Genomic DNA, 26,229 nt, shown 5'->3' with positions numbered 1-26,229 from the left:
GTAACTTTGGAGATTCAGCCAGCCTTGTGCTGGCACAGGCTCTTGCTCTTCAGCAGCCTGTAACTTTGTAGATTCAGCCAGCCTTGTGCTGGCACAGGCTCTTGCTCTTCAGCATCCTGTAACTTTATAGATTCAGCCGGCCTTGTGCTGGCACAGACTATTGCTCTTCAGCAGCCTGTAACTTTGTAGATTCAGCCACGACTGTGTGCTGGCACAGACTATGCTCTTCAGCAGCCTGGCTTTATAGATTCAGCCAGCCTAGTGTTGCACAGGCTCTTGCTCTTCAGCAGCCTGTAACTTTATAGATTCAGCAGCCTAGTGTTGCACAGGCTCTTGCTCTTCAGCAGCCTGTAACTTTATAGATTCAGCCAACCTAGTGTTGCACAGGCTCTTGCTCTTCAACAGCCTGTAACTTTATAGATTCAGCCAGCCTAGTGTTGCAACAGGCTCTTGCTCTTCAGCAGCCTGTAACTTTGTGGAATTCAGCCGACACTTGTGCTAGCACAGGCTCTTGCCCTTCAGCAGCCTGTAACTGTGAATTCAGCCGGCCTTGTGCTGCTGAGCTCTTGCCCTTCAGCAACCTGTAACTTTATAGATTCAGCCAGCTAAGTGTTGCACAGGCTCTTGCTCTTCAGCAACCTGTAACTTTGTAGATTCTTGACCTGTGCTGGCACAGTGTGTCTTCAGCAGCCTGCGCACTGTAGATTCAGCCATTGTGCTGGCACAGACTATTGCTCTTCAGCAGCCTGTAACTTTGTAGATTCAGCCGGCCTTGTGCTAGCACAGGCTCTTGCCCTTCAGCAGCCTGTAACTTTGTAGATTCAGCCAGCCTAATGTTGCACAGGCTCTTGCTCTTCAGCAGCCTGTAACTGTAGGTCAACCGGCCTTGTGCTGGCACAGACTGTGCTCTTCAGCAGCCTGTAACTTTGTAGATTATTCAGCCGGCCTTGTGCTGGCACAGACTATGCTCTTCAACGGCCTGTAACTTTATAGATTCAGCCAGCCCTGAGTGTTGCACAGGCTCTTGCTCTTCAGCAGCCTGTAACTTTATAGGTCAGCCAGCTAGTGTTGCACAGGCTCTTGCTCTTCAGCAGCCTGTAACTTTATAGATTCAATAATCAAGTGTTGCACAAACTGCTGCTCTTCAGCAGCCTGTAACTATGGAATTCAGCCAGCCTAGTGTTGCACAGGCTCTTGCTCTTCAGCAGCCTGTAACTGTAGATTCAGCCGGCCTTGTGCTAGCACAGGCTCTTGCCCTTCAGCAGCCTGTAACTGTAGATTCAGCCGGCCTTGTGCTAGCACGGGCTCTTGCCCTTCGGCCGCAGCGCTTTATAGATTCAGCCAGCCTAGTGTTGCACAGGCTCTTGCTCTTCAGCAGCCTGTAACTTTGTAGATTCAGCCGGCCTTGTGCTGGCACAGACTATTGCTCTTCAGCAGCCTGTAACTTTGTAGATTCAGCCGGCCTTGTGCTGGCGAGACCTGTGCTCTTCGGCGGCCTGTAACTGTAGATTCAGCCGACCTTGTGCTAACAGGCATCTTGCCCTTCAGCAGCCTGTAACTTTTATAGATTCAGCCAGCCTGGTGTTGCTGAGCTCTTGCTCTTCAGCAGCCTGTAACTGTGGATTCAGCCGGCCTTGTGCTGGCACAGACTATGCTCTTCAGCAGCCACTGTAACACTAGCCGAATTAGCCAACCTTGTGCTGGTGCAGGCTCTTGCCCTTCAGCAGCCACCTGTAGCTTTGTAGATTCAGCGGCCTTGTGCTGGCTGAACTAATAACCTTCAGCAGCCTACCAACAACTTTGTAGACAATTCAGCCGGCCTTGTGCTTGCTTTGAGCGCTCTTGCCTTCAGCAGCCTGTAACTTTATAGATTCAGCCGGCCTTGTGCTGGCACAGACCTTGCTCTTCAGCAGCCTGTAACTGTAGATTCAATAGATGTGCTGCTGAGCTCTGCCCTTCAGCAGCCTGTAATTTTATAGATTCAGCCGACCTTGTGCTGGCACGAACTGTGCTCTTCAGCAGCCACCAGCAGCTTTATTAATTCTGTGACGCCGTGCTGCTTTGAACTATATGGCAATATAACTTTGTAGATTCAGCCGGCCTTGTGCTAACACAGGCTCTGCCCTTCAGCAGCCTGTAACTTTATAGATTCAGCCAGCCTAGTGTTGCACAGGCTCTTGCTCTTCGGCAGCCTGTAACTGTGAGTTCAATGACACTTATGCTCTTACGAATATATATTCAGCAGCCTGTAACTTTGTGGGTTCAATCAGCCTTGTGCTGGCACAGACTATTGCTCTTCAGCAGCCTGTAACTGTAGATTCAGCCCGATTGCTGCTGGGCTCTTGCCCTTCAGCAGCCTGTAACTTTGTAGATTCAGCCGGCCTTGTGCTGGCACAGACTATTGCTCTTCAGCAGCCTGTGGCTTTGTAGGTCAGCCGACCTTGTGCTAGCACAGGCTCTTGCCCTTCAGCAGCCTGTAACTTTATACATTCATCTAGTCTTGTGCTGACACTGGCTCTACTCTTTAGCAGCCTGTAACTTTATATACATTCAGCTAGCCTGGTGCTGGCACAGGCTATTGCTCTTCAGCTATATTTCTATTGGCCTTTTGCTGGCACAGGCTCTTACATTTCAGCAGTCTGTAACTTTATAGATTTAGTCCAACCTTCTGATGGCACGGGCTCCTCTATAATGTGTAACTATACATTCAGCCAGCCTTGTGCTGACACTCACTTGCTCTTCAGCAGCTGTAAAAAGAAAATTATAGGCACTGAAATGTGTTTCTCCAATATCACCAGATCCATTTTATTTTATAATGTAGTTGAAAAAATTGCGTGTGGTCAATTTACTGTTTTTAAATACAGGTTTATTTTATGTCCTAAAATTGATGAGAATGTAGTTATATATATTTCTTGCATAAAATTATGTTATATAGTGTTATGGATAATTTCAGTGGATGACTCCGTCTAACTCCACATTCCCTACAAATTTTCCATAGAGAAATAATGGCCTTTATGGCGGGATACGTTTGAGTTGCTTTTGAGTTTCCTCAATAATTTTCCATTAACTATCTTAATTATCAGTAATTAGCTCTGATCTTCTCTTGGGTGATTATCATAATTCTCTCAAGGTTGCAGAAGTCTCTCCCTCAGACTCCCCGTCCTCAGCCCAGCGTACAGAAGTGACTTATTATCTAACACTGTACTTGGAACTGTTATATCCAGTTTCAACCCCTATAGTGATTAATCATCAGCGGAGATGTAATTTGAAAGGAACACTTGTGAACGGGCTCCATCTATGATGATTCTGGATGTTTTGCGATTTAAACCGTTCCGCCTGCATTTACAAACGATTTATGAAAGTCTGGTCTAAGTTTTTACTTTGCAAACAGAGGTTAGGAAAGTTATATGACAGCCTGAGTCAAGATATGTGTACTTTGTTATTGGGCTTGTTCATGTGACCAAAAGTAATTTCTTGAATGTCCAAGAAACTACCGGTAAAACTGAACTATTCTGTAAAGATTTAGTATTTGTAAAACCGCCTTTAATTTTATTGAAATAAATTTGGTTCAAGGGAACTTTGTAATGAATTTTGTTTGTGTTCAGATGACTAAAAACAATATGTTTGTGCAGAGAAATGCTTGTAATGAAATTATTTCTCCCCAATTACTGTATGTGTAAATACACAAAATATAGTAGATATTTTATAAATTGATATCATGGCTAAAGATTTTTTTTTTAAAGAAAATGCTGATTAAAAAAAATGATCTGGCAGCAACACTGCTTCGTGGCCAAATCTATATATTCCGCTTTCAGTTTCTCCATTAGCACTCTAATTACAGTAATTAGATGATGTATATAGTGAATTAAAGATATAATAATCCTGGACTAATTCTTCTTAGGAGACTCCAGTCGCTATATAAATAGTGCAGACACATTGGCTAGCTAGATGTACATTTAGGACTTCATGATTCTGGATGTTTTTATGCAAGAATCCTTTTATAGTTATGACCTAGTCATCCGTTTTTATTGCCAGAATAGGAAATTATTGCTATTGCATCAAAGCCATATCCATTTTGAGTTCTGTAAAGATGCCATTTTAAAGGGCATTGAAATAAATTCGGTTCAAGGAAAATGAATCACAAAAATGCAAATATTATCGACGTGAAAAACAATATGTTTGTAGAGAAATGCCATAATGAAATTAATAGCGACGAGTATTAGAAATAAAAGGCACATCTAATTGCAATGTTATATATATATGCCTTCCCACTTGACGCATGTGCAGATCGGCCCTCCTTCAGCTGCATTGTGTAGATTTGTTAAGTCTCCGCTGAGCAAGTTTTCTGTGACGTCCCGATCTTGAATAAAGTAGGTCACGCCTAACGTGCCAGGTCACGCGAATTTTAATTTAAACTGTGTATATTTTGTTCACATGTTGTCAGTTGTGTATCTTGTATTTCTTGTTCACAGGCATCAAAATTATATCCATTTAAGTTCTGTCTATTTTTACATTGTAAATACTCGTTCGCTGTAATTATTGTTAATTATTATCGACCTCAGGAAGATATCTCAATCATTGTCTTTATCATTCAGTCAATTTATCAACTGCCTGGATCTTGAATAAAGTAGCAGTTCTCTTTTACCTGCTGGTTTTTTTGCACCTCTTACAGATTTTTGTACCTAACGATAATCAGTAAGCAAATGGATAGTGTTAAAAAACTGACATTATGCTTGAAGATAATTTATCATTCCAATTTATCAAATAAAAATTGATCTGCCTTAAGTAATGACCTCAGCAGTGTCCGTATAATTAATAAGACTGCTATAATTTTGCATATATAGCAGAAAGTATATCATAGGGCCATGAAATTAATTGATGGGCTATATGTAGGCCTACAACCATTGCAGTGGGAGTACAAGGTTGGGTGGAGAAGACATAGAGTAGACAAGTTCAAGTACTTGGGGTCTAAAGTAGAGGCTGGTGGAAGAACGGGTGAGGAAGTAAAACATTGGATACAAGCAGGTTGGAACAATTGGAGGGCTGCCTCTGGAGTCCTTTGTGACAAAATTGTGCCATTAAGACTAAAGGGCAACTTCCAAAGGCGCAGAATAAGAAAATGAATGCATTAGAGATTTGAACGTTAAGATGGATGTCTGGCGTAAGGAGGGGAGATAGGATTAATTAGGAATGAGTATATCAGAGAGTCAACAAAGGTGGATGTAAATGTCAAAGAAAGCGCAGGAAGTTGAGACAGATGGTACAGACACCTACTGAGAAGGGAGGAAGACCATATTGGAAGGCATGCTATGGAGATGGGAGTGTAGGGTAGAAGATGGAGGGACCGTGTGAGGGAGGACTAGAAAGAAGGGACTTGATGAAGCAGAAGAGCTCCACAGAGGTAGATGGAAGCAGCTCACCCAAAACACGAACCCCGTAAATAAATGGGACTAAGCTAAGCAGACTGATCTACACGAGAGGCTTCAGGGCACCTGTGGAAGGTCTGAGCCAAAGAAATACCCAACTGGAGCTCTGTCCATTGATTGTGAATTAAGGGGTTTCCAGCAAATTCTTTTGAGTCTGATCTGATATTATGCCAGCAGAACTCACTCTTAATGCCTCACAAGTTTGTCATCATTTACATTATTGTTTTCTTAATTCATCATTTTGTGATTCTTACCAAATCCTGGACTGTCTGCCCTGAGGAAAACGAGGACACATCCCTTGAGTGGCACTGGGGATCAACTTCAGTCTCTCTACCCTCGGGAGTTGTCTTGAATTAGGATTTTGGAACGAAGGTTCTTTTTTTTCCCCTACATGACCAAATCAAAAACATATTCCTCTTTTGATGGTTCGCCATTCACATTCTAGTTGAAGGTAAACGAGTGAGCTGAATTAGGCTGCCCGCACACAGGATGCTTTTAGTGCAAAGTGGCTGGCCACTAAAATATAAAAAGGGAACATGTGTCGGTAAGAAAGACCGCAGACGAACCACTAAAAGTGGACAACACTAAAATTAGAGTGGATACAAGTGGCTAAAGGTCTATCTCTTGGCCACACAGCTGTACAACCTGATATTATCAGCTTCCCACTAAGTGGGTGATCATGACCACTTAGTGGCAAGATAATCACTGAGTGCGGGTGACCAATGACCACTTAGTGGCCATCCACTTTCCACTGAAAGTGTCCCATGTTTGCCTGATACTTAAACCTATGTAATTTGAGGTCTAGGAGACTTAAGTCTTTATTTAAAAACCCTGAAATACGCCAAGTATTGACTATTACTACTACCTAGGTTCAGCCAGCTTTGTGCTAAGCTCAGGGTTTTGCTCTTCAGCAGAATGCAACTTTATAGATTCAGCCAGCTTTGAGATGGCACAGGCTCTTGCTCTTCAGCAGCCTGTAACCTTAAAGATATAGCCAGCCTTGTGCTGGGCACAGGCTCTTGCTCTTCAGCAGCCTGTAACCTTAAAGATATAGCCAGCCTTGTGCTGGGCACAGGCTCTTGCTCTTCAGCAGCCTGTAACCTTATAGATCCAGCCAGCCTTGTGCTGGGCACAGGCTCTTGCTCTTCAGCAGCCTGTAACTTTACAGATTCTGCCAGCCTTGTGCTGGGCACAGGCTCTTGCTCTTCAGCAGCCTGTAACTTTACAGATTCTGCCAGCCTTGTGCTGGGCACAGGCTCTTGCTCTTCAGCAGCCTGTAACTTTACAGATTCTGCCAACCTTGTGCTGGGCACAGGCTCTTGCTCTTCAGCAGCCTGTAACTTTACAGATTCTGCCAGCCTTGTGCTGGCACAGGCTCTGCTCTTCAGCAGCCTGTAACTTTACAGATTCTGCCAACCTTGTGCTGGGCACAGGCTCTTGCTCTTCAGCAGCCTGTAACTTTACAGATTCTGCCAGCCTTGTGCTGGGCACAGGCTCTTGCTCTTCAGCAGCCTGTAACCTTAAAGATTCTGCCAACCTTGTGCTGGGCACAGGCTCTTGCTCTTCAGCAGCCTGTAACTTTACAGATTCTGCCAGCCTTGTGCTGGGCACAGGCTCTTGCTCTTCAGCAGCCTGTAACTTTACAGATTCTGCCAACCTTGTGCTGGGCACAGGCTCTTGCTCTTCAGCAGCCTGTAACTTTACAGATTCTGCCAGCCTTGTGCTGGCACAGGCTCTTGCTCTTCAGCAGCCTGTAACTTTACAGATTCTGCCAACCTTGTGCTGGGCACAGGCTCTTGCTCTTCAGCAGCCTGTAACTTTACAGATTCTGCCAACCTTGTGCTGGGCACAGGCTCTTGCTCTTCAGCAGCCTGTAACTTTACAGATTCTGCCAGCCTTGTGCTGGCACAGGCTCTGCTCTTCAGCAGCCTGTAACTTTACAGATTCTGCCAACCTTGTGCTGGGCACAGGCTCTTGCTCTTCAGCAGCCTGTAACTTTACAGATTCTGCCAGCCTTGTGCTGGCACAGGCTCTTGCTCTTCAGCAGCCTGTAACTTTACAGATTCTGCCAACCTTGTGCTGGACACAGGCTCTTGCTCTTCAGCAGCCTGTAACTTTACAGATTCTGCCAGCCTTGTGCTGGCACAGGCTCTGCTCTTCAGCAGCCTGTAACTTTACAGATTCTGCCAACCTTGTGCTGGGCACAGGCTCTTGCTCTTCAGCAGCCTGTAACTTTACAGATTCTGCCAGCCTTGTGCTGGGCACAGGCTCTTGCTCTTCAGCAGCCTGTAACTTTACAGATTCTGCCAACCTTGTGCTGGGCACAGGCTCTTGCTCTTCAGCAGCCTGTAACTTTATAGATTCAGCCAGCCTTGTGCTGGCATTGGCTCCTGCTCTTCGGCAGCCTGCAACCTTGCAGACTCAGCCAGCCTTGTGCTGGCACGGGCTCTTGCTCTTCGGCAGCCTGTAACCTTGCAGATTCAGCCAGCCTTGTGCTGGCACGGGCTCTTGCTCTTCGGCAGCCTGTAACCTTGCAGATTCAGCCAGCCTTGTGCTGGCACGGGCTCTTGCTCTTCGACAGCCTGTAACTTCATAGGTTCAGCCAGCCTTGTGCTTGCTCTTCAGTAGCCTGTAATATTATAGATTCAGCCAGTCTTGTACTGGCACTGGTACTTGCTCTTGAACACCCTGCAAAAGAGAATCTTTTTTTCTAATAATACCACCAGATCCTTTTTATTTCACTTTTGGTGATGAAAAAAAATTGCAGTGAAATTAATTTGTTATTTTTAAATAAAGTTTTTATTTTATGACCGAAAATTGTTGAGAATGAAATTATGTAAATATGGCTTGCATAAAAATGTGTAGAATAGTGTCCTGAATAATTACAACGAGGGAGTGTATTCTAACTCCAGATTTTTTAAATTTTCCCCTAAATAATGGCCTTTATGGCGGGATACGTTTGAGTTTCCTGAACAATTTAAATTGACAATGTTACATAATTTAGTTGAAAGAATCATTGTCGTGCTCTTCTTCTCTTGGGAGATTATCATAATTCTCTCAAGGTTGCAAAAGGACTCTCCGCCCAGTGGGGTCGTGAGGGTTGCTGGCGCCCGGGGGCAAAGTCTTTTATGGCGCCCCCAAAGAGGGGGTTGGGTCCCGGGGCGAGGACTATTTTCATTTGAGTGTGCTAATCTTGGCAGGAAATGTTTGCCTTCATTATTTCAGATGTATTGTGTTGAAAACAAAACATTCTAATTTGCATAATAATATTCTGGAATGATAGAACACAAACCGAATTTGCAAACTGAAATAGTTTATTTTACATATAAAAGATATATGTAAAATAAACCATTTACAATTATTTACATAATTACCACTATTCATCTATTGATGAGTATTTTAAAGGGATAATCCTCATTTATAATTGCATTTAATGTTTGTCTGAAAAATGGAAATATTGTGAAAATCTGGTATATGCGCTAAACCTGTCCGATGGATTTTTATACGCTAGATTTGAAACCAGTACTCTGGATCTGGTGCAAAAAGTTAAGTATACCTTAGTTTTACCAGACCACTGAGCTGATTAACAGCTCTCCTAGGGCTGGCCCGAAGGATTAGACTTATTTTACGTGGCTAAGAGCCAATTGGTTACTTAGCAACGGGGCCTACAGCTTATTGTGGAATCCGAACCGCATTATAGCGAGAAATGAATTTCTATCACCAGAAATAAATACCTCTAACTTTTCATCAGCCGGCCACAGGAATTGAACTCCGGCCCATCGAGTAACAGTCTGAAGCTCAACCGACTCTGCCAACAAAGGGCTAGGACCTGGTTCAAAATGCGGTAATATGGCAACACTGTTTAAGTCAGAATCGAAATAGACTTAAGAACCAAGTATCAATTTCTAGGAGACTCAATTGTTCCTCCCAAAAAGACTAAAGAAACGCGACTTCAACCATACATTACATTGTGTGGTCCTATGACCTAATTCGTTAAAATCATTGAGATCATAATTTAAAATATTTTTATACAAGAATTGATATAGAATTTTGACTTAGTCATAATGTGTTTAAGGCAGAAGAGAAATTCAAAGTTCTAATTCATATGAACATTTTGTTTTATTAATTTTGCTATTGTTTGTCGAGCCATGAAGACATTGAGAAGAATTCTCCAGAGACGCCATCCGTAAAGGGACGCCGCTTGAAATAAATTCGGTTCGAGGAGAAATGAATAACGAAAATGCAAATAGGTGACGTGATAAACAAGATTTTTGTACAGAAATGCCATGATGAAATAAATAGCGACGGGTGTTAGAAAGGAAAGGCACTGTGTAGATTTTTTGGGTAAAACTGAAAACAACTACCGCGCCCGTATAGATTCGGAAACTATACCAGTTTATGAGCAAAATAAGCACCGTGTTTAGTACCAACCTGTTGAGGATGAGCGTAAAAACACAAAAAAGACGGTAAATATCATAAACTTAAAAAAAAAAAAAAAAAAAAAGCATAAATAAAAGGCCGTAAATATTCCGATCAGTGACTGGCTGGGAGCAGGCCGCGGTAGTAGTTCTCAGTTTCACCAAATAATGACCCAAAGAATGCCCACCAAATTAGTAAGACTGACATTACTGTGCATGTGTATGAGGTAGTTTCTTATACGGCCATGAAATCTCTTATTTTAAATTGTCTGTAGAACTATGTAGTAGCTCCGCGTCGGCGACTGCCTCTAACTTGACTTTTTCTACAGGTTTTTGGTTGCTAATTATGAATTTACCTTTAATTTTTTTGGCGCTCGAGTGTAATTAACCCCTGAAGTCCATCCAACAAGAGGTTTCCATACGCGAACTTCACAAGGCAGAGCACGGTTCATATCCCGTCCTGCAAGTGCAATAACTTATTAACGTATGGGTACCCAAACACCTCCTCCCCCTGGGCCAGTACTAAACACGGCGAAGGGACATTCCATTTGGCCGACAACAAACAGATGCACCGCCAGTATCAGAACCCCTAAAAGTGTAGAAAAAAACAATTGAAAAGGAAAAAACAGTCGCGGAGCTAATATATAGAATTACCAAATTGCCTTCATTTAATCTGTCATATTAAATATTATTTACCAAAGTGACGTGTCTAAGCAGCTCAAGTAATTAGAATAAATTTGTTGTCAAAAGTAATTTATGTAATATAAAAAAGTTTTTCTTGTATCATATTTGATAAAGTAAATATTAATAAAGCATTGTCTCAATTCTAATTCTTTTCTATGATCAAGAGCCTATGCTAGCATATGGCCAACTTAATACCCTTATCTTGAATATAGGAAGCCTTATGGACAGAAATCAACTCGTTAGCAACTTTTGGGGGGAATTTCAAGTTTCGTGGAAAAAGGAAGCTTGGAGTTAATGATCTCATCAACTTTTGTCAAAGAATCAAAATCATTAAATGTGAGGGTGTCTAAAGTGGTTTGGCCATAGCCTCTAGTTCTGTGTCCGATTAAAGTACAGGGAGGGGGGGGGGGAATGTTTTGTAATCTTGTAAACAGGACAGGTGAGATCAGTCTTATATTCCACAAAAAATAACATTTTAAATACAGATTGCTAGATTATGTCCTAACCAAGTGAGCCTTATTTTACAGAATATTTCTAAAGGCAACTGACCGGGAATGGAAGTACAGCAAGCACCGGAAAATCGATAACTTAATGACTTTCCATTTAACATTCTAACATGTTTCTAAACAATTCAAGCGTTTTTTTTATCATGTGATAAAGTAAAATGGCCTTTTTACATGTAGCTTGAGAACCGGAGACCAAGTTTAGTCCAGTTCCTTAATCTTCAAATGTAAAAAGGGATAAGATCATTTCTACTTTAGTATACGGTGTGTTTGAATCCTAATCCTATGTAAAATCATCTTGTGCACAGTAATATAATTTTGTTTCTTTTTCCATTGGGATTTATGGCGTAGAAAGATGTCACTAACAAATTAAATAACAAAATGCAAAGAAAAGGAAGCCGTTAGATAGGTTAGCCGTTGAACTTCTGACGTTCAAGAGTCAAGATTGAATTTCATAGAAGAAGAAAAGTAAACATTGGTGACCAACGTGATTTCTCGTTGCTTCAAAAGTCTGCAAGACTCGTTCCTTTTCCCGGCAATTAATTTGCAATTCGTCGCTGGATCAAACTCACGTGCATTCTGATATCGATAACTTTATGTTGGTAGATGTAAGTAATAGATACGCGTCGCGAATTTAGCGTAAAATGGCAGTTTCTTATCGTACTTTGGTTCCTGATCTTCACGAGACGGAGCACGGGTATATTAAATCCGCGCCTGATTTTACCTTTTCAACTGGTCTCTTCTACACTTTTACGGGTTCTGATACTGCGATGCATCTGTTTGTTGTCGGCCAAATGAAATGTCCCTTCGCCGTGTTTAGTACTGGCTCTGGGGGGCGGGTACCCATACGTTAACAAGTTATTGCACTTGCTGGACGGGGTATGATCCGTTCCACACAGACGTACCCGTGCTCTGCCTTGTGAAGGTCGGGTATGGAAACCCCTTGTTGAATGGACTTCAGGGGTTAATTACAGGTTAATTACACCCGAGCGCCGAAAATTAAAGGTAAATTTATAGTTAGCAACCAGAAATCTGTAGAAAAAGTTAAGTTAGAAGGCAGTCGCCACCGCGGAGCTACTATGTAGTTCTATGGGAAAACCAAGCAAATATATGCTAGAGTAAGGGGACAAGACTACTTCCTTAACCTATCCTAACCTCAGATGCCGTTTCTTGCCCTGGGCGGGGGACTTTGCCTCACCTTCTCCCCCCCCCCATAGCGTAAGTTATGACCCTGTATTCGGCATTTTCCCCGAAAAAGGATGTGAAATATAAGAGCTTGATGTGACTTAGGTGGCCGTCTCCTTACATAGTAGCCAAGTTAACTTCACCAACCTTGACATTCTCCACTCCTAACCTGACCTATGTATAGTTAGGTCTTAGTAGTAGCTCTGGGGTGGTAATTTCCTTCTAACTTGACTTTTTATACAGTTTTTTGGTTGCTAATTATGGATTTACCTTCAATTTTTGTCGCATGAATGTAATTAACCTGTAATTAACCCCTGAGTCCATCCAACAAGGGGTTTCCATACACGATCTTCACAAGACAGAGCACGGGTACGTCTGTGTGGAACGGATCATACCCCGTTCAGCAAGTGCAGTAATTTGTTAATGTATGGGTAACCCCCCCCCCCCGGGGCCAGTACTAAACACGGCGAAGGGACATTCCATTTGACCGACAACAGACAAATGCACCGCCAGTATCAGAAGCCCTAAAAGTGTAGAAAAAACCAGTTGAAAAGGAAAAAACAGGCACGGAGCTAATACTTAGAATTGCCTGTGTAAAATTGCAGGCTACTAACGCAGCCCTCTAGCTTGGGTACTACCAGTTCACGTGCAAAATGGGCACCATTTTTAGCACCAATCCCTTCGGATGAATGTAAAAACATAAACAGAAGACAGTAAGGATTATATACATGAACAAAAGACCTAAACATAAACAAAAGTCAGTAAGTAGTACAGTTTTACAGGGATGGTAAATATCAGCTAAAGCAAAAGGCATTAACATAAATAAAAGACTATAAATATCTTGGTTGGTGGGTGGCAGGCCATGGTAGTAGCCCACAGTTTTACCAGACTTTAAGAGCTGGGTTCTTACCTAGACAGGCAGGGTGGCTGTGCCCCACCTGGATCCCCCACTTTGTCTAACTTAGTGCTAAGTCTTTACCAGGCTTTGTCACCCTGCATCCCCACATATAAGCTGTGGTATAGGGTCTTTACCAAGCCTGGGAGGCTTCACTTCTCCTCCCCCGGGTCTCTCACCTAACCTAACCTAGGATGCTTGGTCCTTACCTAGTTTGGGGTCTAACCCCACCACATTACCTAACCTACGGTAATGTAAATTAAAATAAATGTCATTGCAACCTAGCCTAACCACACCTATCCTAGTATAGGGCATCAGGCCTTCGCCTGTCCCAACATTAACCAAATCTAGGTTACCAGTTCCTTACTCAACTATTGTGTGATGTCTTTTTACAAACCTGTAACTAGCCTTACCTTAATCACAATCAAAACATGCAAGTATCATGGATGTATTTGGTGACATCTTTCTATTTCACTCTTATATTTTCCCCCCTACTCAAAAGCTGCACTTTCCTACTGTGGTCTCCATAATTGTAGGATATAAGAGGGACCAATATCTCGAAAAGTAGGCTGAGCCTAATAATTGGCTACCAAAATGAACATCAGAAGCATTCTAAACACAAACAGGATCATATTTTAAACTTCGGAATATAATTAGGGTTTACAGTAAGAATGTACCAATTGTTCAGTAATTCTTACTTGTTCAGAATCAGATTAGACTACAGCCTGTATTTCACTCTTTGTATTTTCCCCCCACCCTGAAACCCCAGTTTCCCACTCCCCCTTAATGGGAGGGTATAAGGGGTTCCATTATCTGTACATGACTAATACATTTTGTTCAAAATAGTAAAAAGAAAGAAGTTATAAAAAAAAATCAATAAACAGGATTTATATTTCTTCACCAAACAAATAATGACTGTGAACTGGACTGGTTTTTTATCAAGTAATGCCTGACTTACAAAATCCAACTTAATTGGTAAAGCTTAAAACAAAAGAACCAATCAGGTTTCAGCATTGTTCATGCACCCATAACACTTGGGGACATACAAAATCTGATCTGGGGCTCCATTTGCATGACTATGAAAAATATACACAAAGAACATAGAAAAAATCAAAGGTCACATTAGTAAATATATTGGTAACAGTAAATTTGCAATAGATTTTAGTATGATATTTGCTTTAGGCATGTTAAGCAGACTGAAGAGTCCAACATAAAACCTCCAGTATCCAAATGTGGTGTTAAATAAGGTAATAATACCCCAGTGGATATATACATACCTAAGATATAGTGTTCTTGAAAACACCAGTTTTAGTCATGCACAAAGCTAGCCATCTTTCTTGATTGTCAAGAGGATAAACAATGAAAGTTAAGCAGTAAAATATGTTCGTATTCTAACTCAAGGTATAATTGTGAGGAAAGTTTGGGATATGGTATTATTTTACTTTAGTACCAATTCTTACCATTGGGTTTTTTGTTTTGTTCTTAGGTCTCTTTAATATGCTTAATACAAAAAGCATACTAAATTGTAATGCAAATTTATCATAATCGAGATTTGCCCTCTTTCTTTCAATATTCATACCCATGGGGCTGGTACCAAACATGGCATTTGTGCAAGTGGGCCTAGTATTAAAGTAAAAATTTACCAAACTTTGTATCTTTACTCCAAAACTGTTTAATCTCATTGCTGTGGTTGATGTACAATAGGCCTAAGCTAACCGAAATAAACTTGGAAACTAGTTTAACAGCATCCCAGTATCAGAAGTTGATTTGGAAAGTAAATTGGAATGAAGTATTGCTTGAGTTCATAGCTTGATTTAAAAGCATATGAATAGGCAAGTTCTAGCTGTACAATTAAAGTAATATACTGGGAAGTATTCCTGGTACCAAGTTATAGACAGTCGACCCCTGGCATTCACGGGGAATGCGTACCACTACCCCCCTGCGAATAGCTCAATTCTGCAAATACTTAAACTTCTAAAAACACTTATAACTGCCTATTTTGATAGTTCAAAACACCAAAAAACCCTCTAAAAATGCTTATGCCTGAATATTTTAATAGTTTTATCATGAAAATTGCTTTTAGTCATGAAAATTATATGAAAATACAGTAATTTGTGAATATTTCTCTATGAAAAATACTGCGAATAATGTGTACATATGTTCCACTGAGAAATCCGTGAATCCAGAACATGAATAGGCGGGGGTCCACTGTATACAGTGTTTGTCCCTCAAATTCAGTTAACAGTTGTATACTGCCCCAAACCAATTGTAGTTCCTGAACATCCTTTAGGAGGGTGTGGGTGTCTATCTTTTAGATGTGGCTGCTTCAAGCCTGTGGTGTCAGGAAGAAAAGGTCAATATACGTCATCTGGAACTGACGGCATTATGTTGCTTCCTTAGTCACTTTTGGGTCACCTGTCCAACAGGTGGCTTACTTATGAAATGAAAGTGGGACCACATCTTCAGCAGTGTCCCATCTGACAGCACATAAAATGTTGGCTGAGAACTATGGGTACTAACATGGTGAGCCGGCAAGACCAGCATGCTCTGGAAGCTGCCTGCGGGAACAGATGAATTACTGAACATGTATATCACACATCCCTAGTCTTTCATATTACTGTTCCAGGATTTCTTGTGCTTATTGCCACTGAGTGGGCTCAATTTCACATAGGATTTGTTTTTTTGTTTTTTTCCTGGGAAAGCTTACTTATATTTTTGGTGGACTGTCATGTTTTTAACAAGTTCCTTTTGCACAGTACTAACCAATTCAATCCACCTTGTGATTGTGACACAAACTTGATTGTATGTCTTGCTTATACTGTAACTTGATATTTTTGGTTTTATTGTTAGTGTATAACTTTGTTTTGTCCTCTTTCAGGTTTCCGATAAGTTAAAAGCCGATTTGAAATGGTAGCTAAAATGCCAAAGGTTAATGGCACAATGAAAAAGATGCCGTACATGAAAACATTGACTAAAACAACATTAAAAAAGAAGAAGAATAAAATTGCTGGTGTTCCCAAAGAAGCCTCTCTCAAAGTTGTCAAAAAGAAGAAAATGAAAGACGTCAAGAAGAAGATCATAACTGAAGGGACTGTTGTGAAAAGTGTCAAGGCTAAACTTAAGGCCAAGACACTGAAAGTAAAGAAAAAAAAAACCAACATAAAGACAGGCCTATCTTCACCAATTCTTAATGAAGATCTGATGAGTTCTCCTCACGCTGTATCTAAAGAAGAAAGCTCATCGGATATGTTCAAAACATCAGGAGGCTTTGAAGGGTAAGATGTCACTTTTTTTTTTTTTATCAGCAACTTTAAAATGCATCTTACATTCAGATGATGCTGCTTTGTTTTGTTAATGCCTCGAAGTTACGCGAGGTTAAGTCCCAGAACCCCTCGTGTTAAGCGAAGATTCATGTAAGTTTGGTACGGTCACTAGAAAATGCTAATACAAACAGTAAATGCTTATTTCTAGATTTGAAACCGTAAGTATGGCAAAATCATGTTAACAAAGCATTTTAATTTCATTTAAAAGTTAGCTTAATATCATACTGTAATTCATATTTCATTACAGTACAGAGAGAGAGAGAGAGAGTGATAGGGGTTGTCTTTACTTAAATATCAAGAGAGTGAAATTATTTATGAATTATTACAGAGACAGAATAACATGAGAGAGAGAGAGAGAGAGAGAGAGAGAGAGAGAGAGAGAGAGAGAGAGAGAGACGGTGTTCTTATATATCAAGAGGGAAGTTATTCATGATTCATGACAAAGAAAGGGAGAATAACTTTGGAAAGAGAGAGAGAGAAATTGTTCTTATGTTAGATATCAAAAGATGGAAATTCATGATTTATGAAGGAAAAAGAAAGAGAGATTTTTCAGTATCCCTATGACCATCTGTGGGCAACACTTTCTCCCCTTTGCTGCCAATATGTCAAGATAATTGACAGTCAGTTACACCCCCCCCCTCGCTCCGAAGAATCCAAGAAAAGACTGGGAACTGATATTTATTTGTTTCAAATTTTAAATACCCGTTATTTACTATACAAGTGCAAAAAGTTGTGATTATAGCATGGAAAATATGAAAAAAATTAATAACAAAGTAACATCATGTTTATCTATAAAACTACAGTATACAAAACAAACAAACATACATGTTGCATATGCATAAAAAATCTCTCTCTTATCTCGGTGAGAGAGAGAGAGAGAGAGAACAAAAATACAACGTATACGTCAAAGCAAACACTAAAGTACCAAGAGAGAGAGATGTTTTCATTGACAGCTGTTTTGTGATTTTGATTGATTTTAGTGTATTTTAAGTAAGGTATGCTAGTATCATACAGTATTTATGTACAAAAATAAAAATAATACAAATTTTACCCATGAAAGCATGAAAACTTATAAATTACAGTACTTCAAAATTAAACAGAACCACTTCTGCAGTGTTTCTTGAAGATTTTGCAAATGTCGCCTATCTGTGAAAAAACCACGTATGCCAATTAGTTAGGTTCCAGTGAAAAGTTCGCGTGGCTGTGAATTCATGCAACTCGAAGCGCGTAAGATCGAGGTATTACTGTATCAACCTAAAATCCCATTGGCTCGGTCTTCATCTGTGCCATTTTTCCATACTTGTCTGGACCTAGGTAATTATTGTTCTTCATCCTGCTACCATACTCCAACATCAGCTAGTTTGATTAAGGGAGCCTTACCCCTTTTCATCACAAGCCCAAACCATCCAGTTGCTCAAGATATCAGTCAGTTCTTTGGTCTCTTTCTCAAATGGGATTTGCTTTACATTTTTGTGGAATGTTTGTATCACAGTCGATAATTGTAGCTGTGCTTTATTACATGTTTAAACCATGTGATCCATATATACTGTATACAGTATAGCTTAATGAAAGATTGCAGTGTTAATTTTTGTTCTTATAGAAATTTCATGTTTATTCAAAAGCAAGTGATTGCCTTCTGACCTAAGAGTTCTTTTATATTTTGAAAAAGATTTGTAAACAGAACCACTTGCATCCAGCTTCATTCATTGCTTTCCAAATAATTGTTTTGCTTCTTTGCCTTGCTCAAATTTGTCTTACCTCTAAGGACAAATACCTTAACTTAACATTATGAGAATATGGAGATAATTCAGTTGGTAGGATAAATAATTATCAAATAATTGTGGCTCTTTTTCCTTACAGGGAGAACATATTAGAAATGAAACCTGTGGAAAGTAAAGCAAGTAAGGTAGAGTTTGAAGTCCCAGCTGAAAAGTGTGTTGTTCATCAGTTGCCAGACTTTTCCAGTGAAAATTTAAAGATGCTGGAAAAAAAGAAAGATAAGGACTCTAAGATAAATCTTGAGAAGAAGAAGAAGAAAGGAAAGAAAAACATTAGAAATAAGAAGCTTTCTGTAAAGGGCTTGTCTGCTCTTCAAGGACCACACACAGGAGATAGTAAAATTAATAGTGGTAGCAATGTGCAAGAAAATATTCCTTTGAAGGCAGATAAATTAGAAGAAAGGTATGTTTTCTCTCTCTCTGTCAATATACATAGCCCTTGAGACTAAATGTGTATGGCTTTAGTGAGGCAGCACAATTTACTGTAGACATTCCCAGAGGTATGCTGCTTCTTATTTGGTCCTGCATTGCTTTGTATCTTTTCACTTTTCTTCCATTCACTCTTGGTCTCTTTCTACTGGGCTGTCCAAATTCATTTCCTTTGTGTTCCCCATTATTCAGAATAAGTTCCAAGGTCTAACCCCTTAAGCCACCTTATTATTGTCGTATAACTCATAGGTATTATTAAACTACTATATAATGAATTGTCTTTCTTAATTTTTTCAGTACTGCTGTTAAGAAAGGGAAGACAAAAAAGAAGAAGAAAATTCAAGGATCTAAGATAAAGGCTCAAGTAAATAAAAAAAATAGCTTAAAGCAAACTGGAGATGCAGGAACTAAGAAGAAAATGAAGAAGAACCTTAAGAAAAAAGCCAAAGGGACTAATATGGACTCAGAGCAGAGATGTGAAAGCCTTGCAGATGCTGAGGATGATCATGAGAGCAGAAACTCTACTTCACAAGAAAATGTGGAACAGCCCTTTGAGGAGTTGCCTCCACTGAGTATAGTTATAGACACAAAAAAGGATAAGAAGGGGAATAATGCCAGCAGCACACAAGGAAGTGCTATTAAATATAGCACCTTTGATGCTGTTTACTTTGATAAACTAAGACAGAGAGAAAGGTTAGTGCACTGCACATAACATTCTTTTCCATGATTGATAGAGTTACTGGGATTTACTGTATATCATTTACATATAATGAAAATTTTCCAATAAAGCCATTAAGATTTATTGACGTCTCTCCATGCTCTTCAATCTTGCGTACATTTTCCTTATTCGTGGTACATCCAGCATCACGAATCTCAGGCTTTCACTGTGATCATCATCTTGCTACGTCCGTGTCTTCTAATTTGACTGACTGTGCTTTTGCAGTTTTTTCTTTTATTTCATCTCTGATCATAAAAATAAATCCTATTTTATCTGCAATGGGTTTTATGTTTTTTTTTTTTCTTTACAGAGAACTTGCTGGAGATCTCTTTGCAGGTGTCAGAGCAGAGGAAGAAGAAGATGAAGACATGGAAGAATCTGTTTTGCCATCCACTCCAGAGGAAGAGAATTCCAGAAAAAGGAATTGTGACTCAAACGTCCCTGATGATCCATTTGATATACATGAAATGGAGGTGTCTCCTCCAAAGAAGAAACCGGCTTGGGTTGATGAGGATGATGAAAATGTTAAGTAAGTGTTACAAAGTGTACAATTCCATGCCTCTGTCCTCTCATATGCATTTGTTGCTTAAAAATGATAAAATTTTTGGCACTTGTTTGCACTTTTTGCTGCTTGTACATTCACAGAGCTTAAACTGCCCTGCAGAGCTGGTTTGTGTGCTAGGAGCTCCACTCAAACTCTATGGTCATTCTTTGTTCAGTTTTGCCCTTTCCTGTCCTTTTTTTAGTACCATTTTTTGAGTTCATTCTTGAAATTATAATTCTTATTCAAAATGACTAAACATAACTTATGGAAGAGGCCCAGATGATTATTAACTTGCAGAGCAAGCTTTTATATATTTATTACAATTCTCATCTGTGTCAAATGAGGAAAAAAGAACAAAAATTAAAATTGAGGAGAAATCAATTCACTAATACTTCATGCTGGAAAAAAGAGAATAGAAGTGAAAAACTAGTTTTTGTACTTTAGTAAGATTGTACTTTATTATTGAGAGAGATGAAAGACTTCTGGCACTTTGGAAGTGTCACAGCATGTCACCTCAACTGAATGTGAACGATGTTCTGTGAAAAGTGTATCACACAGTTTTCAGGGCTACTAATAGAAGTTCCATGTTGACATGGGACTTGTTAAAGATCACCAAACAAGATACCTTTCAGCATTGGTCTGAACAATACTAATATTGTTGGAGAAACAAATCCACAGTTATGTAACTACAAATATACTCAAAAATAAATACAAAACTATACAGAGCTTTTTTGAAAGCTCTCTGTATAGTTTTATTTGTGTTTTAGTATATTTGTACAGTTACATATCTGTGGATTTGTTTCTTCATTCTAGGACTCGAGCTACTCTGAGAATTTTTAACTAGTATTGTTGGTGTTAAGAGTGTTAGTGAAAATGTTACTTAAAATCAAAAGTTCCCTGGAAGCTGCAGATATCTAGACAGAAGAACAGTGTTCCATCAGAGGTATAACAAAAAATCTGGAGTACGTAACCTTAGTGATTGGACAAGACTAGCTTTGCAGCATCCACCCAAGATGATTTAAGAACTGGAATATAAAATGTAGGCCAAAGGCCAGGTGCTGGGGCCCTTGGGGTCATTCAGTGCTGAAAGGGAAATTCACACCAAAAAGGCCTGAAGGTGTAAGTAACAGGAGGAAAACCTCGCAGTTGCAATATGAAACAGTTGTTAGGCGAGGCCAGAAAGTAAGATGGAGTAAAGAAAAAATGAGCAGAGGTACAGTAAAAGGAATGAAAGGGATTGCAGCTAGGGGTCAGAAGGACACTGCAAAGAACCTTACGTAATGCCTACAGTACACTACATGAGGTGCACAGATAGCGCTACTCCAGTACAGGGAAGATCCAAGATGTTTTTAAAAATTTAATGATGAAACTTCATTTGGTTTGCCATCTTTTTTTACTATTGATGTGGGTAAACTTCTTCACCGCCTTTTTATTACCGAAATCTTATTCTACCTGATTTGCAGTCTTAGATCATTTAATGCACTTTTCTGAAATGGGTACTAGATCCATTGCACAGTGGACTTGTTACCATTCAGTCATACTCATGTAAGGGCATCTTCAGGAATGTTCTGAAATTGAAATCCTGTGCTTCTGTTTCAAATTTCCCATGGTCTTGAACACGTTCTATAAACTGAGTCATATTTCAAGTCCCAATTCTTATGAACTAAGTCTTATTTGTAGTCATCTTGTGGTACCATAACACTGCATTATTTAATGAGCAATTTGGGATCTGGAAACGTTCAATTGATTTTTGTTGCAGAATGGAATGGAATATGAAATTTAGGCCAAAGCCAAAGCAAGCACTGAGACCCATGAGGCCATTGAGCACTGAAAGGGAAATTGAGATTTGAAAGGTTTAAAGGTGTAACAGGAAGAAAACCTCAAAGCAATTGCACTGTGAAACAATTGTTAGGAGAGGGTGGAAAGTAAGATGAAAGACAGGGAGTATGAGCAGTTATAGTAAAAGGAATGACAAGGGTTGTAGCTAGTGGCCAAAGGAACACTGCAAATAACCTTAAGTAATGCCTGTAGTGCACCTCATGAGCTGCACTACCCACCTATGGGGGATTTTTGTTAACGTAATGATACGAAGTCAACCATTTTCAGAACCTGAATGACTAGAGATGGGACTTGTATATCGTATTTGATTCTCTTATGCATTTCTTTTTTTCTGCATTGTTTTGAACATTAACCCTTAAGGGACAGATTGAGCCTGAGTGTGAAGTAAAACAGGATTGTGGAGATGGACGGATTGAGCCTGAGTGTGAAACAATATTACACAACACTGATCTGGTAAGAATGGGGCGAGAGAGAGGTGCCAATAGCCAATACTTCTTTATGCTATAAATTCACTGATGGCAACTTTTATACTGACCTGAGAGTCGTACCAGTGTTGCCACAGCCATCTTTCCAGCCATCAGTAATGCTTGTGACTTGAAGGGGGAAAGTGCTGCATCTCTCTCTCACATGAGTCTTTTTGTAAATTTGCTTGTAAATACAGTATATGAAGGGGTTACTGTTGTTTTTTGTTTTTGTCTTTTACGATAATATGTCAGTTGTAAACGTAATTTTACAAAGAAAATTGCAAAGAAATATTAGAAAAAGCATGTAAAAGTAAAAAAAAGTTACTGAATCTTCCTTCTCGTAAATTTATGTAAATATTTTTCAAAAAATATGCAAAAAAAATTTTTACTGCTTTTATTTCTTATCTGTTTTGATATTGTGTGAGTAGTAATAATAATTTTACAAAATACAATAAATTTATCAGAAAAAACATATATAAGTTGATAAAATTTACGATTGTCTTGTAAATGAGGCCCCACAAGGGGTTGTAAATAGTCATTTTCAACTTCTCGTGGAAGGTAGGGAAAATTTTTTAGAATTTTTTATTTATACAGTGTGAATGTACGTGTCATTCTCTTTCCATTGATGTGATTTTTTTTTATTTTGCCAACCTCAGAGTTTCCCCGGTCTGGGGTGCTGCACATTGATAAATTATGCCGACCTCAAAGTTTCCCCGGTCTGGGGTGCTGCACATTGATAAATTATGCTGTGCCTTAAGGGTTTATTCATCTTCCAGGGTAAAGGATGCTGTAGCCAACATGGTTCGGTCACGAGGAAAGCGAGGCATCAAAGAAACGTCAGAGAAGAAATACGAGAGTGAGTTACGCGAAAAGTTCACCAATGTGATCGGGGGAACTCCTGACTGGGCAGATTTAGATAATAAACCAAAGGATGAAGATGAAGAGAATGACTTGGTCAGGGTAAGTGCAAATGAGTACAGTAGAGCCCTGGTCCTCGACGCTAATCCGTTCCAGATGAAGCATCAAGATTCAGTTTAGTCGAATTCTGAATCAATTTTTCCCATAAGAAATAACTGAAAATGGATTAATCCATTCCTGACCACCAGTCATTACCCCAACCTTGCCTTTTTGTACAAAACATTACACAAATTACAATTAAATAAGTTCAGAGTTAAATAACTTACTGTATCAGAAGCACTTTTTACATTTTTATATGCATACTGTATCAAAAAAATTGAACTACGACCAATGCGGCCATATTACCGATGGTAGACCGAGCGCCATAGGCTAGGCTAGGTAGCCTATAGGCACTACCAGAATGTACTGTAACGGGTACACACAAAACTGTTGTTAATAATAATAACATTGAAAAACAAGCCTGATTATTACAGTAAATTAATAATATTTATAAACCGAATTACTGTATATATGTTATAAAATTAAGAAAAATTTCGTAAGTTACGTCGGCACTCGGCAGCTTGTGGCATGAGCAGATGTAAACAAACCAAAACCGTATCGCGGTACTAATCACGTAAATGTTGTTTACGTTCAGTATTTTTGGTAACTTTCATACAGAGTCTACTGGAATAGTGTACAAAATCACTGTAAAACATCTTTCAGTAAATATTATGATACCCTAAACATATTGGGACCCATGATTGGATGAAAATTCAGTGCAGAAAGCAAAAAAAAATGATGATATACCTGTGCAAGCGTGTACTTCTCAAAACAACCGCAGCAGCGTGTGCGAGTTTTAAATGCTTTTAAATATGCATGGGAAGAACGCCACCAACAACGCCAACTAGCGGCGGCTGACCGAAACTTTTTTTTTTCTTTTTTTTGCAAACATCAAATGATTCATCGGGTCGGATTCCGGTTTGTTGTTCGAGCTCTGACGCAAAATTTGCTCAACATTTCGCGTCAAAATCCGATTATGTCGAGTTTTGGTACGGTTGAGGACCAGAGTTCTACTCTAGTTCCTCTTTGCCAGTTGTTTTGGAGATAAGTCATTTACCAAATCCTGACCTTTGATGCAGGTTAATTCAGTACTCATAGTACCAGATATCAGTTTTTTAAAGTAAATTGTATTTTTCCTAACTATACATACCTGAGGTCCTTTACATTAGGAATTATTTCTAGCTTCCCTGTAAGTAATTCCAAATGTAAAGGACCGATGGTTTGCATATCATATAGGAGCAATATTATTTTCATTACAGTATTACATCAACCTTGTCTATAAGCATTTCTAACCCAGTAGTCATCTTTATTTGGGGTGAATCTTACCTTCTCTTAAAGATAGGGGAGGAGATATAAGCTATCTTTAACAGTAAGTATCCAAATAGTAAAATTTATTGTGAAAATTTGGATTCTTTTCCCCAAAGAAAGTAATTGTATCCTTTTGGCTTTAAGCTGTATTGCTTCTTGCTGTTTAATTGTTATCCATTCTTTTTTTGATCCTCTCATATTTACCTGTGTAACTTAAGTCACTCTCTTATATATAATTGTCTTTTCTTATTTCAGAAAACTGGTAATTATTTATCTGGGAAATCATCAGTGCAGCTCCCCAGGAGAACATTAGAGTACAAACAGATGTTGGATCTAAACAGCTCACATACTGAAGGAGCATTAATTCAGGCAGTTGATTTCAACCCAGACCTTCAAGTGGCAATAGTTGCAGGATCACTAAGACACTTAGGATCAGCGTCTCTATTTCAGGTTAGCAGTTGTATTTTTTATGTATTCTCTCATCATCATTCTTCTTCACTGGTTTAAATTTAAGCATTTTATAGTGGATGGATGTGGTTTGGGAAATTGAAAAAAGAAGGAAAGTGAAACCAAATGTAAAACATTCATGATGATTTTAGTCATTGAACAGAAGTTTTATAAGCATGGAGTCCAAGTAGCGTAAGAGTTTTTTTGAAATATTGATTGTAGGTATGTCAGTAAGATAAGTTGAGAATATGTTCATTGTTCTTATGTAAAACATTCACATGAAATAGGTTAAAAGGTTGTTGACCTAATAAATGAAGCCTCCACTGAAGAGAACCATGTATGACAATGAAAGAGCAGTGCATAATGAGGTAACAGAAATACATAAACAGTGACAAACAAGAAAAAAATGTTTATATAGCAAAGTAAGTTTTAGTACAAACCAATTCACCATAAAGTACCCTGCAAGACCTAAATTTCATAATCAGTCATAAAGTAGCCTTCCACTGTGTGGACCACGTTGAGGTGTGCAAAGTGAAATGTTTAAGAGGAGAAAATTCTCATGCATATATTAGGCCAACTCCCCTGTATAAGTAGGAAACTACTACTCAACCAACTCTTTACCCAAGTGAACAAAGAGGTAACATCATGAAAGATAAAACTTAACAAATGGCTTTGACAGTGCCAAGTGCCCTCTCTAAGGGTGACAGGTACCTGCAAGTTATACTGTATGTAAAAGCCAAAGAGGAAGGTACGGCACAGGTTTTTTATTCAGATCCCCTACAGAAAAATAAACTTGAGTAATGTCTTGCCACAGCCAGCAAGAAATAGAGTTCTTTGAGATCGGACAGAGCTGGTGGCCCATATGCATGGACAGGTAAGAGGAGGAGGGATAGAATGTTTATCCCCTTGGGTATAAGACGGAAGGACAGTGATAGCAAGGTATGGAAGAGGTAACTGTCTTTTCTGGAATAAGGAGTCTTGGTTACAAAGTGTTTGGTGAAGGGAAAACCCACAGTTATTCACAGCTGTGTACATTATTAAATTACTGATTGCCCCTTTGTACAAGTGGATGCAACTGAGTTTGGGTTAAATTCTATAAGTAGGTTTACCTGATATAGTGTTTTATTATTCAGTTATTGTACAATTCGATAAAATCCAAAGGATCTCAAAAGTTCACAATTGAATTCAAAAGCAAGATGTGGGTCCAGCAAAGTAGGGTATAGAGTAAACTATTCATATAGAGTTGTAAAGTACAATTGAGCTTCCAATGAAATCCAGCTGTATGATGATGATTTATTGAAACAATAATTT

The 26,229-nt window shown here is 39.3% G+C and overlaps 1 protein-coding gene across 4 annotated transcripts in view; it reads left to right on the top strand.

Annotated features, from left to right (window-relative positions):
* wcd (U3 small nucleolar RNA-associated protein 18 homolog wicked) overlaps window positions 1–26,229 on the top strand; it is a 99,927-nt gene that overhangs the window by 57,738 nt on the left and 15,960 nt on the right. Inside the window, exons 1-7 of one of the 4 annotated variants that reach the window (XM_067088955.1) lie at window positions 11,432–11,566; window positions 15,990–16,386; window positions 18,295–18,615; window positions 18,939–19,334; window positions 19,670–19,888; window positions 22,983–23,166; window positions 24,727–24,921. In XM_067088955.1, coding sequence (XP_066945056.1) covers window positions 16,019–16,386; window positions 18,295–18,615; window positions 18,939–19,334; window positions 19,670–19,888; window positions 22,983–23,166; window positions 24,727–24,921 — 1,683 coding nt within the window. In that variant the 5' untranslated portion in view covers window positions 11,432–11,566; window positions 15,990–16,018. Of the gene's footprint in view, window positions 1–11,431; window positions 11,640–15,989; window positions 16,387–18,294; window positions 18,616–18,938; window positions 19,335–19,669; window positions 19,889–22,982; window positions 23,167–24,726; window positions 24,922–26,229 lie in introns of those variants that run through there. The other 3 variants (XM_067088954.1, XM_067088957.1, XM_067088958.1) reach the window with 3 other exon arrangements.

The sequence above is a fragment of the Macrobrachium rosenbergii genome, chromosome 45, assembly GCF_040412425.1.
Source record: "Macrobrachium rosenbergii isolate ZJJX-2024 chromosome 45, ASM4041242v1, whole genome shotgun sequence".
NCBI lineage: Eukaryota > Metazoa > Arthropoda > Malacostraca > Decapoda > Palaemonidae > Macrobrachium > Macrobrachium rosenbergii.
Note: the sequence above shows the minus strand (reverse complement) of the source record. Positions and strands in the feature narration are given on the sequence as shown.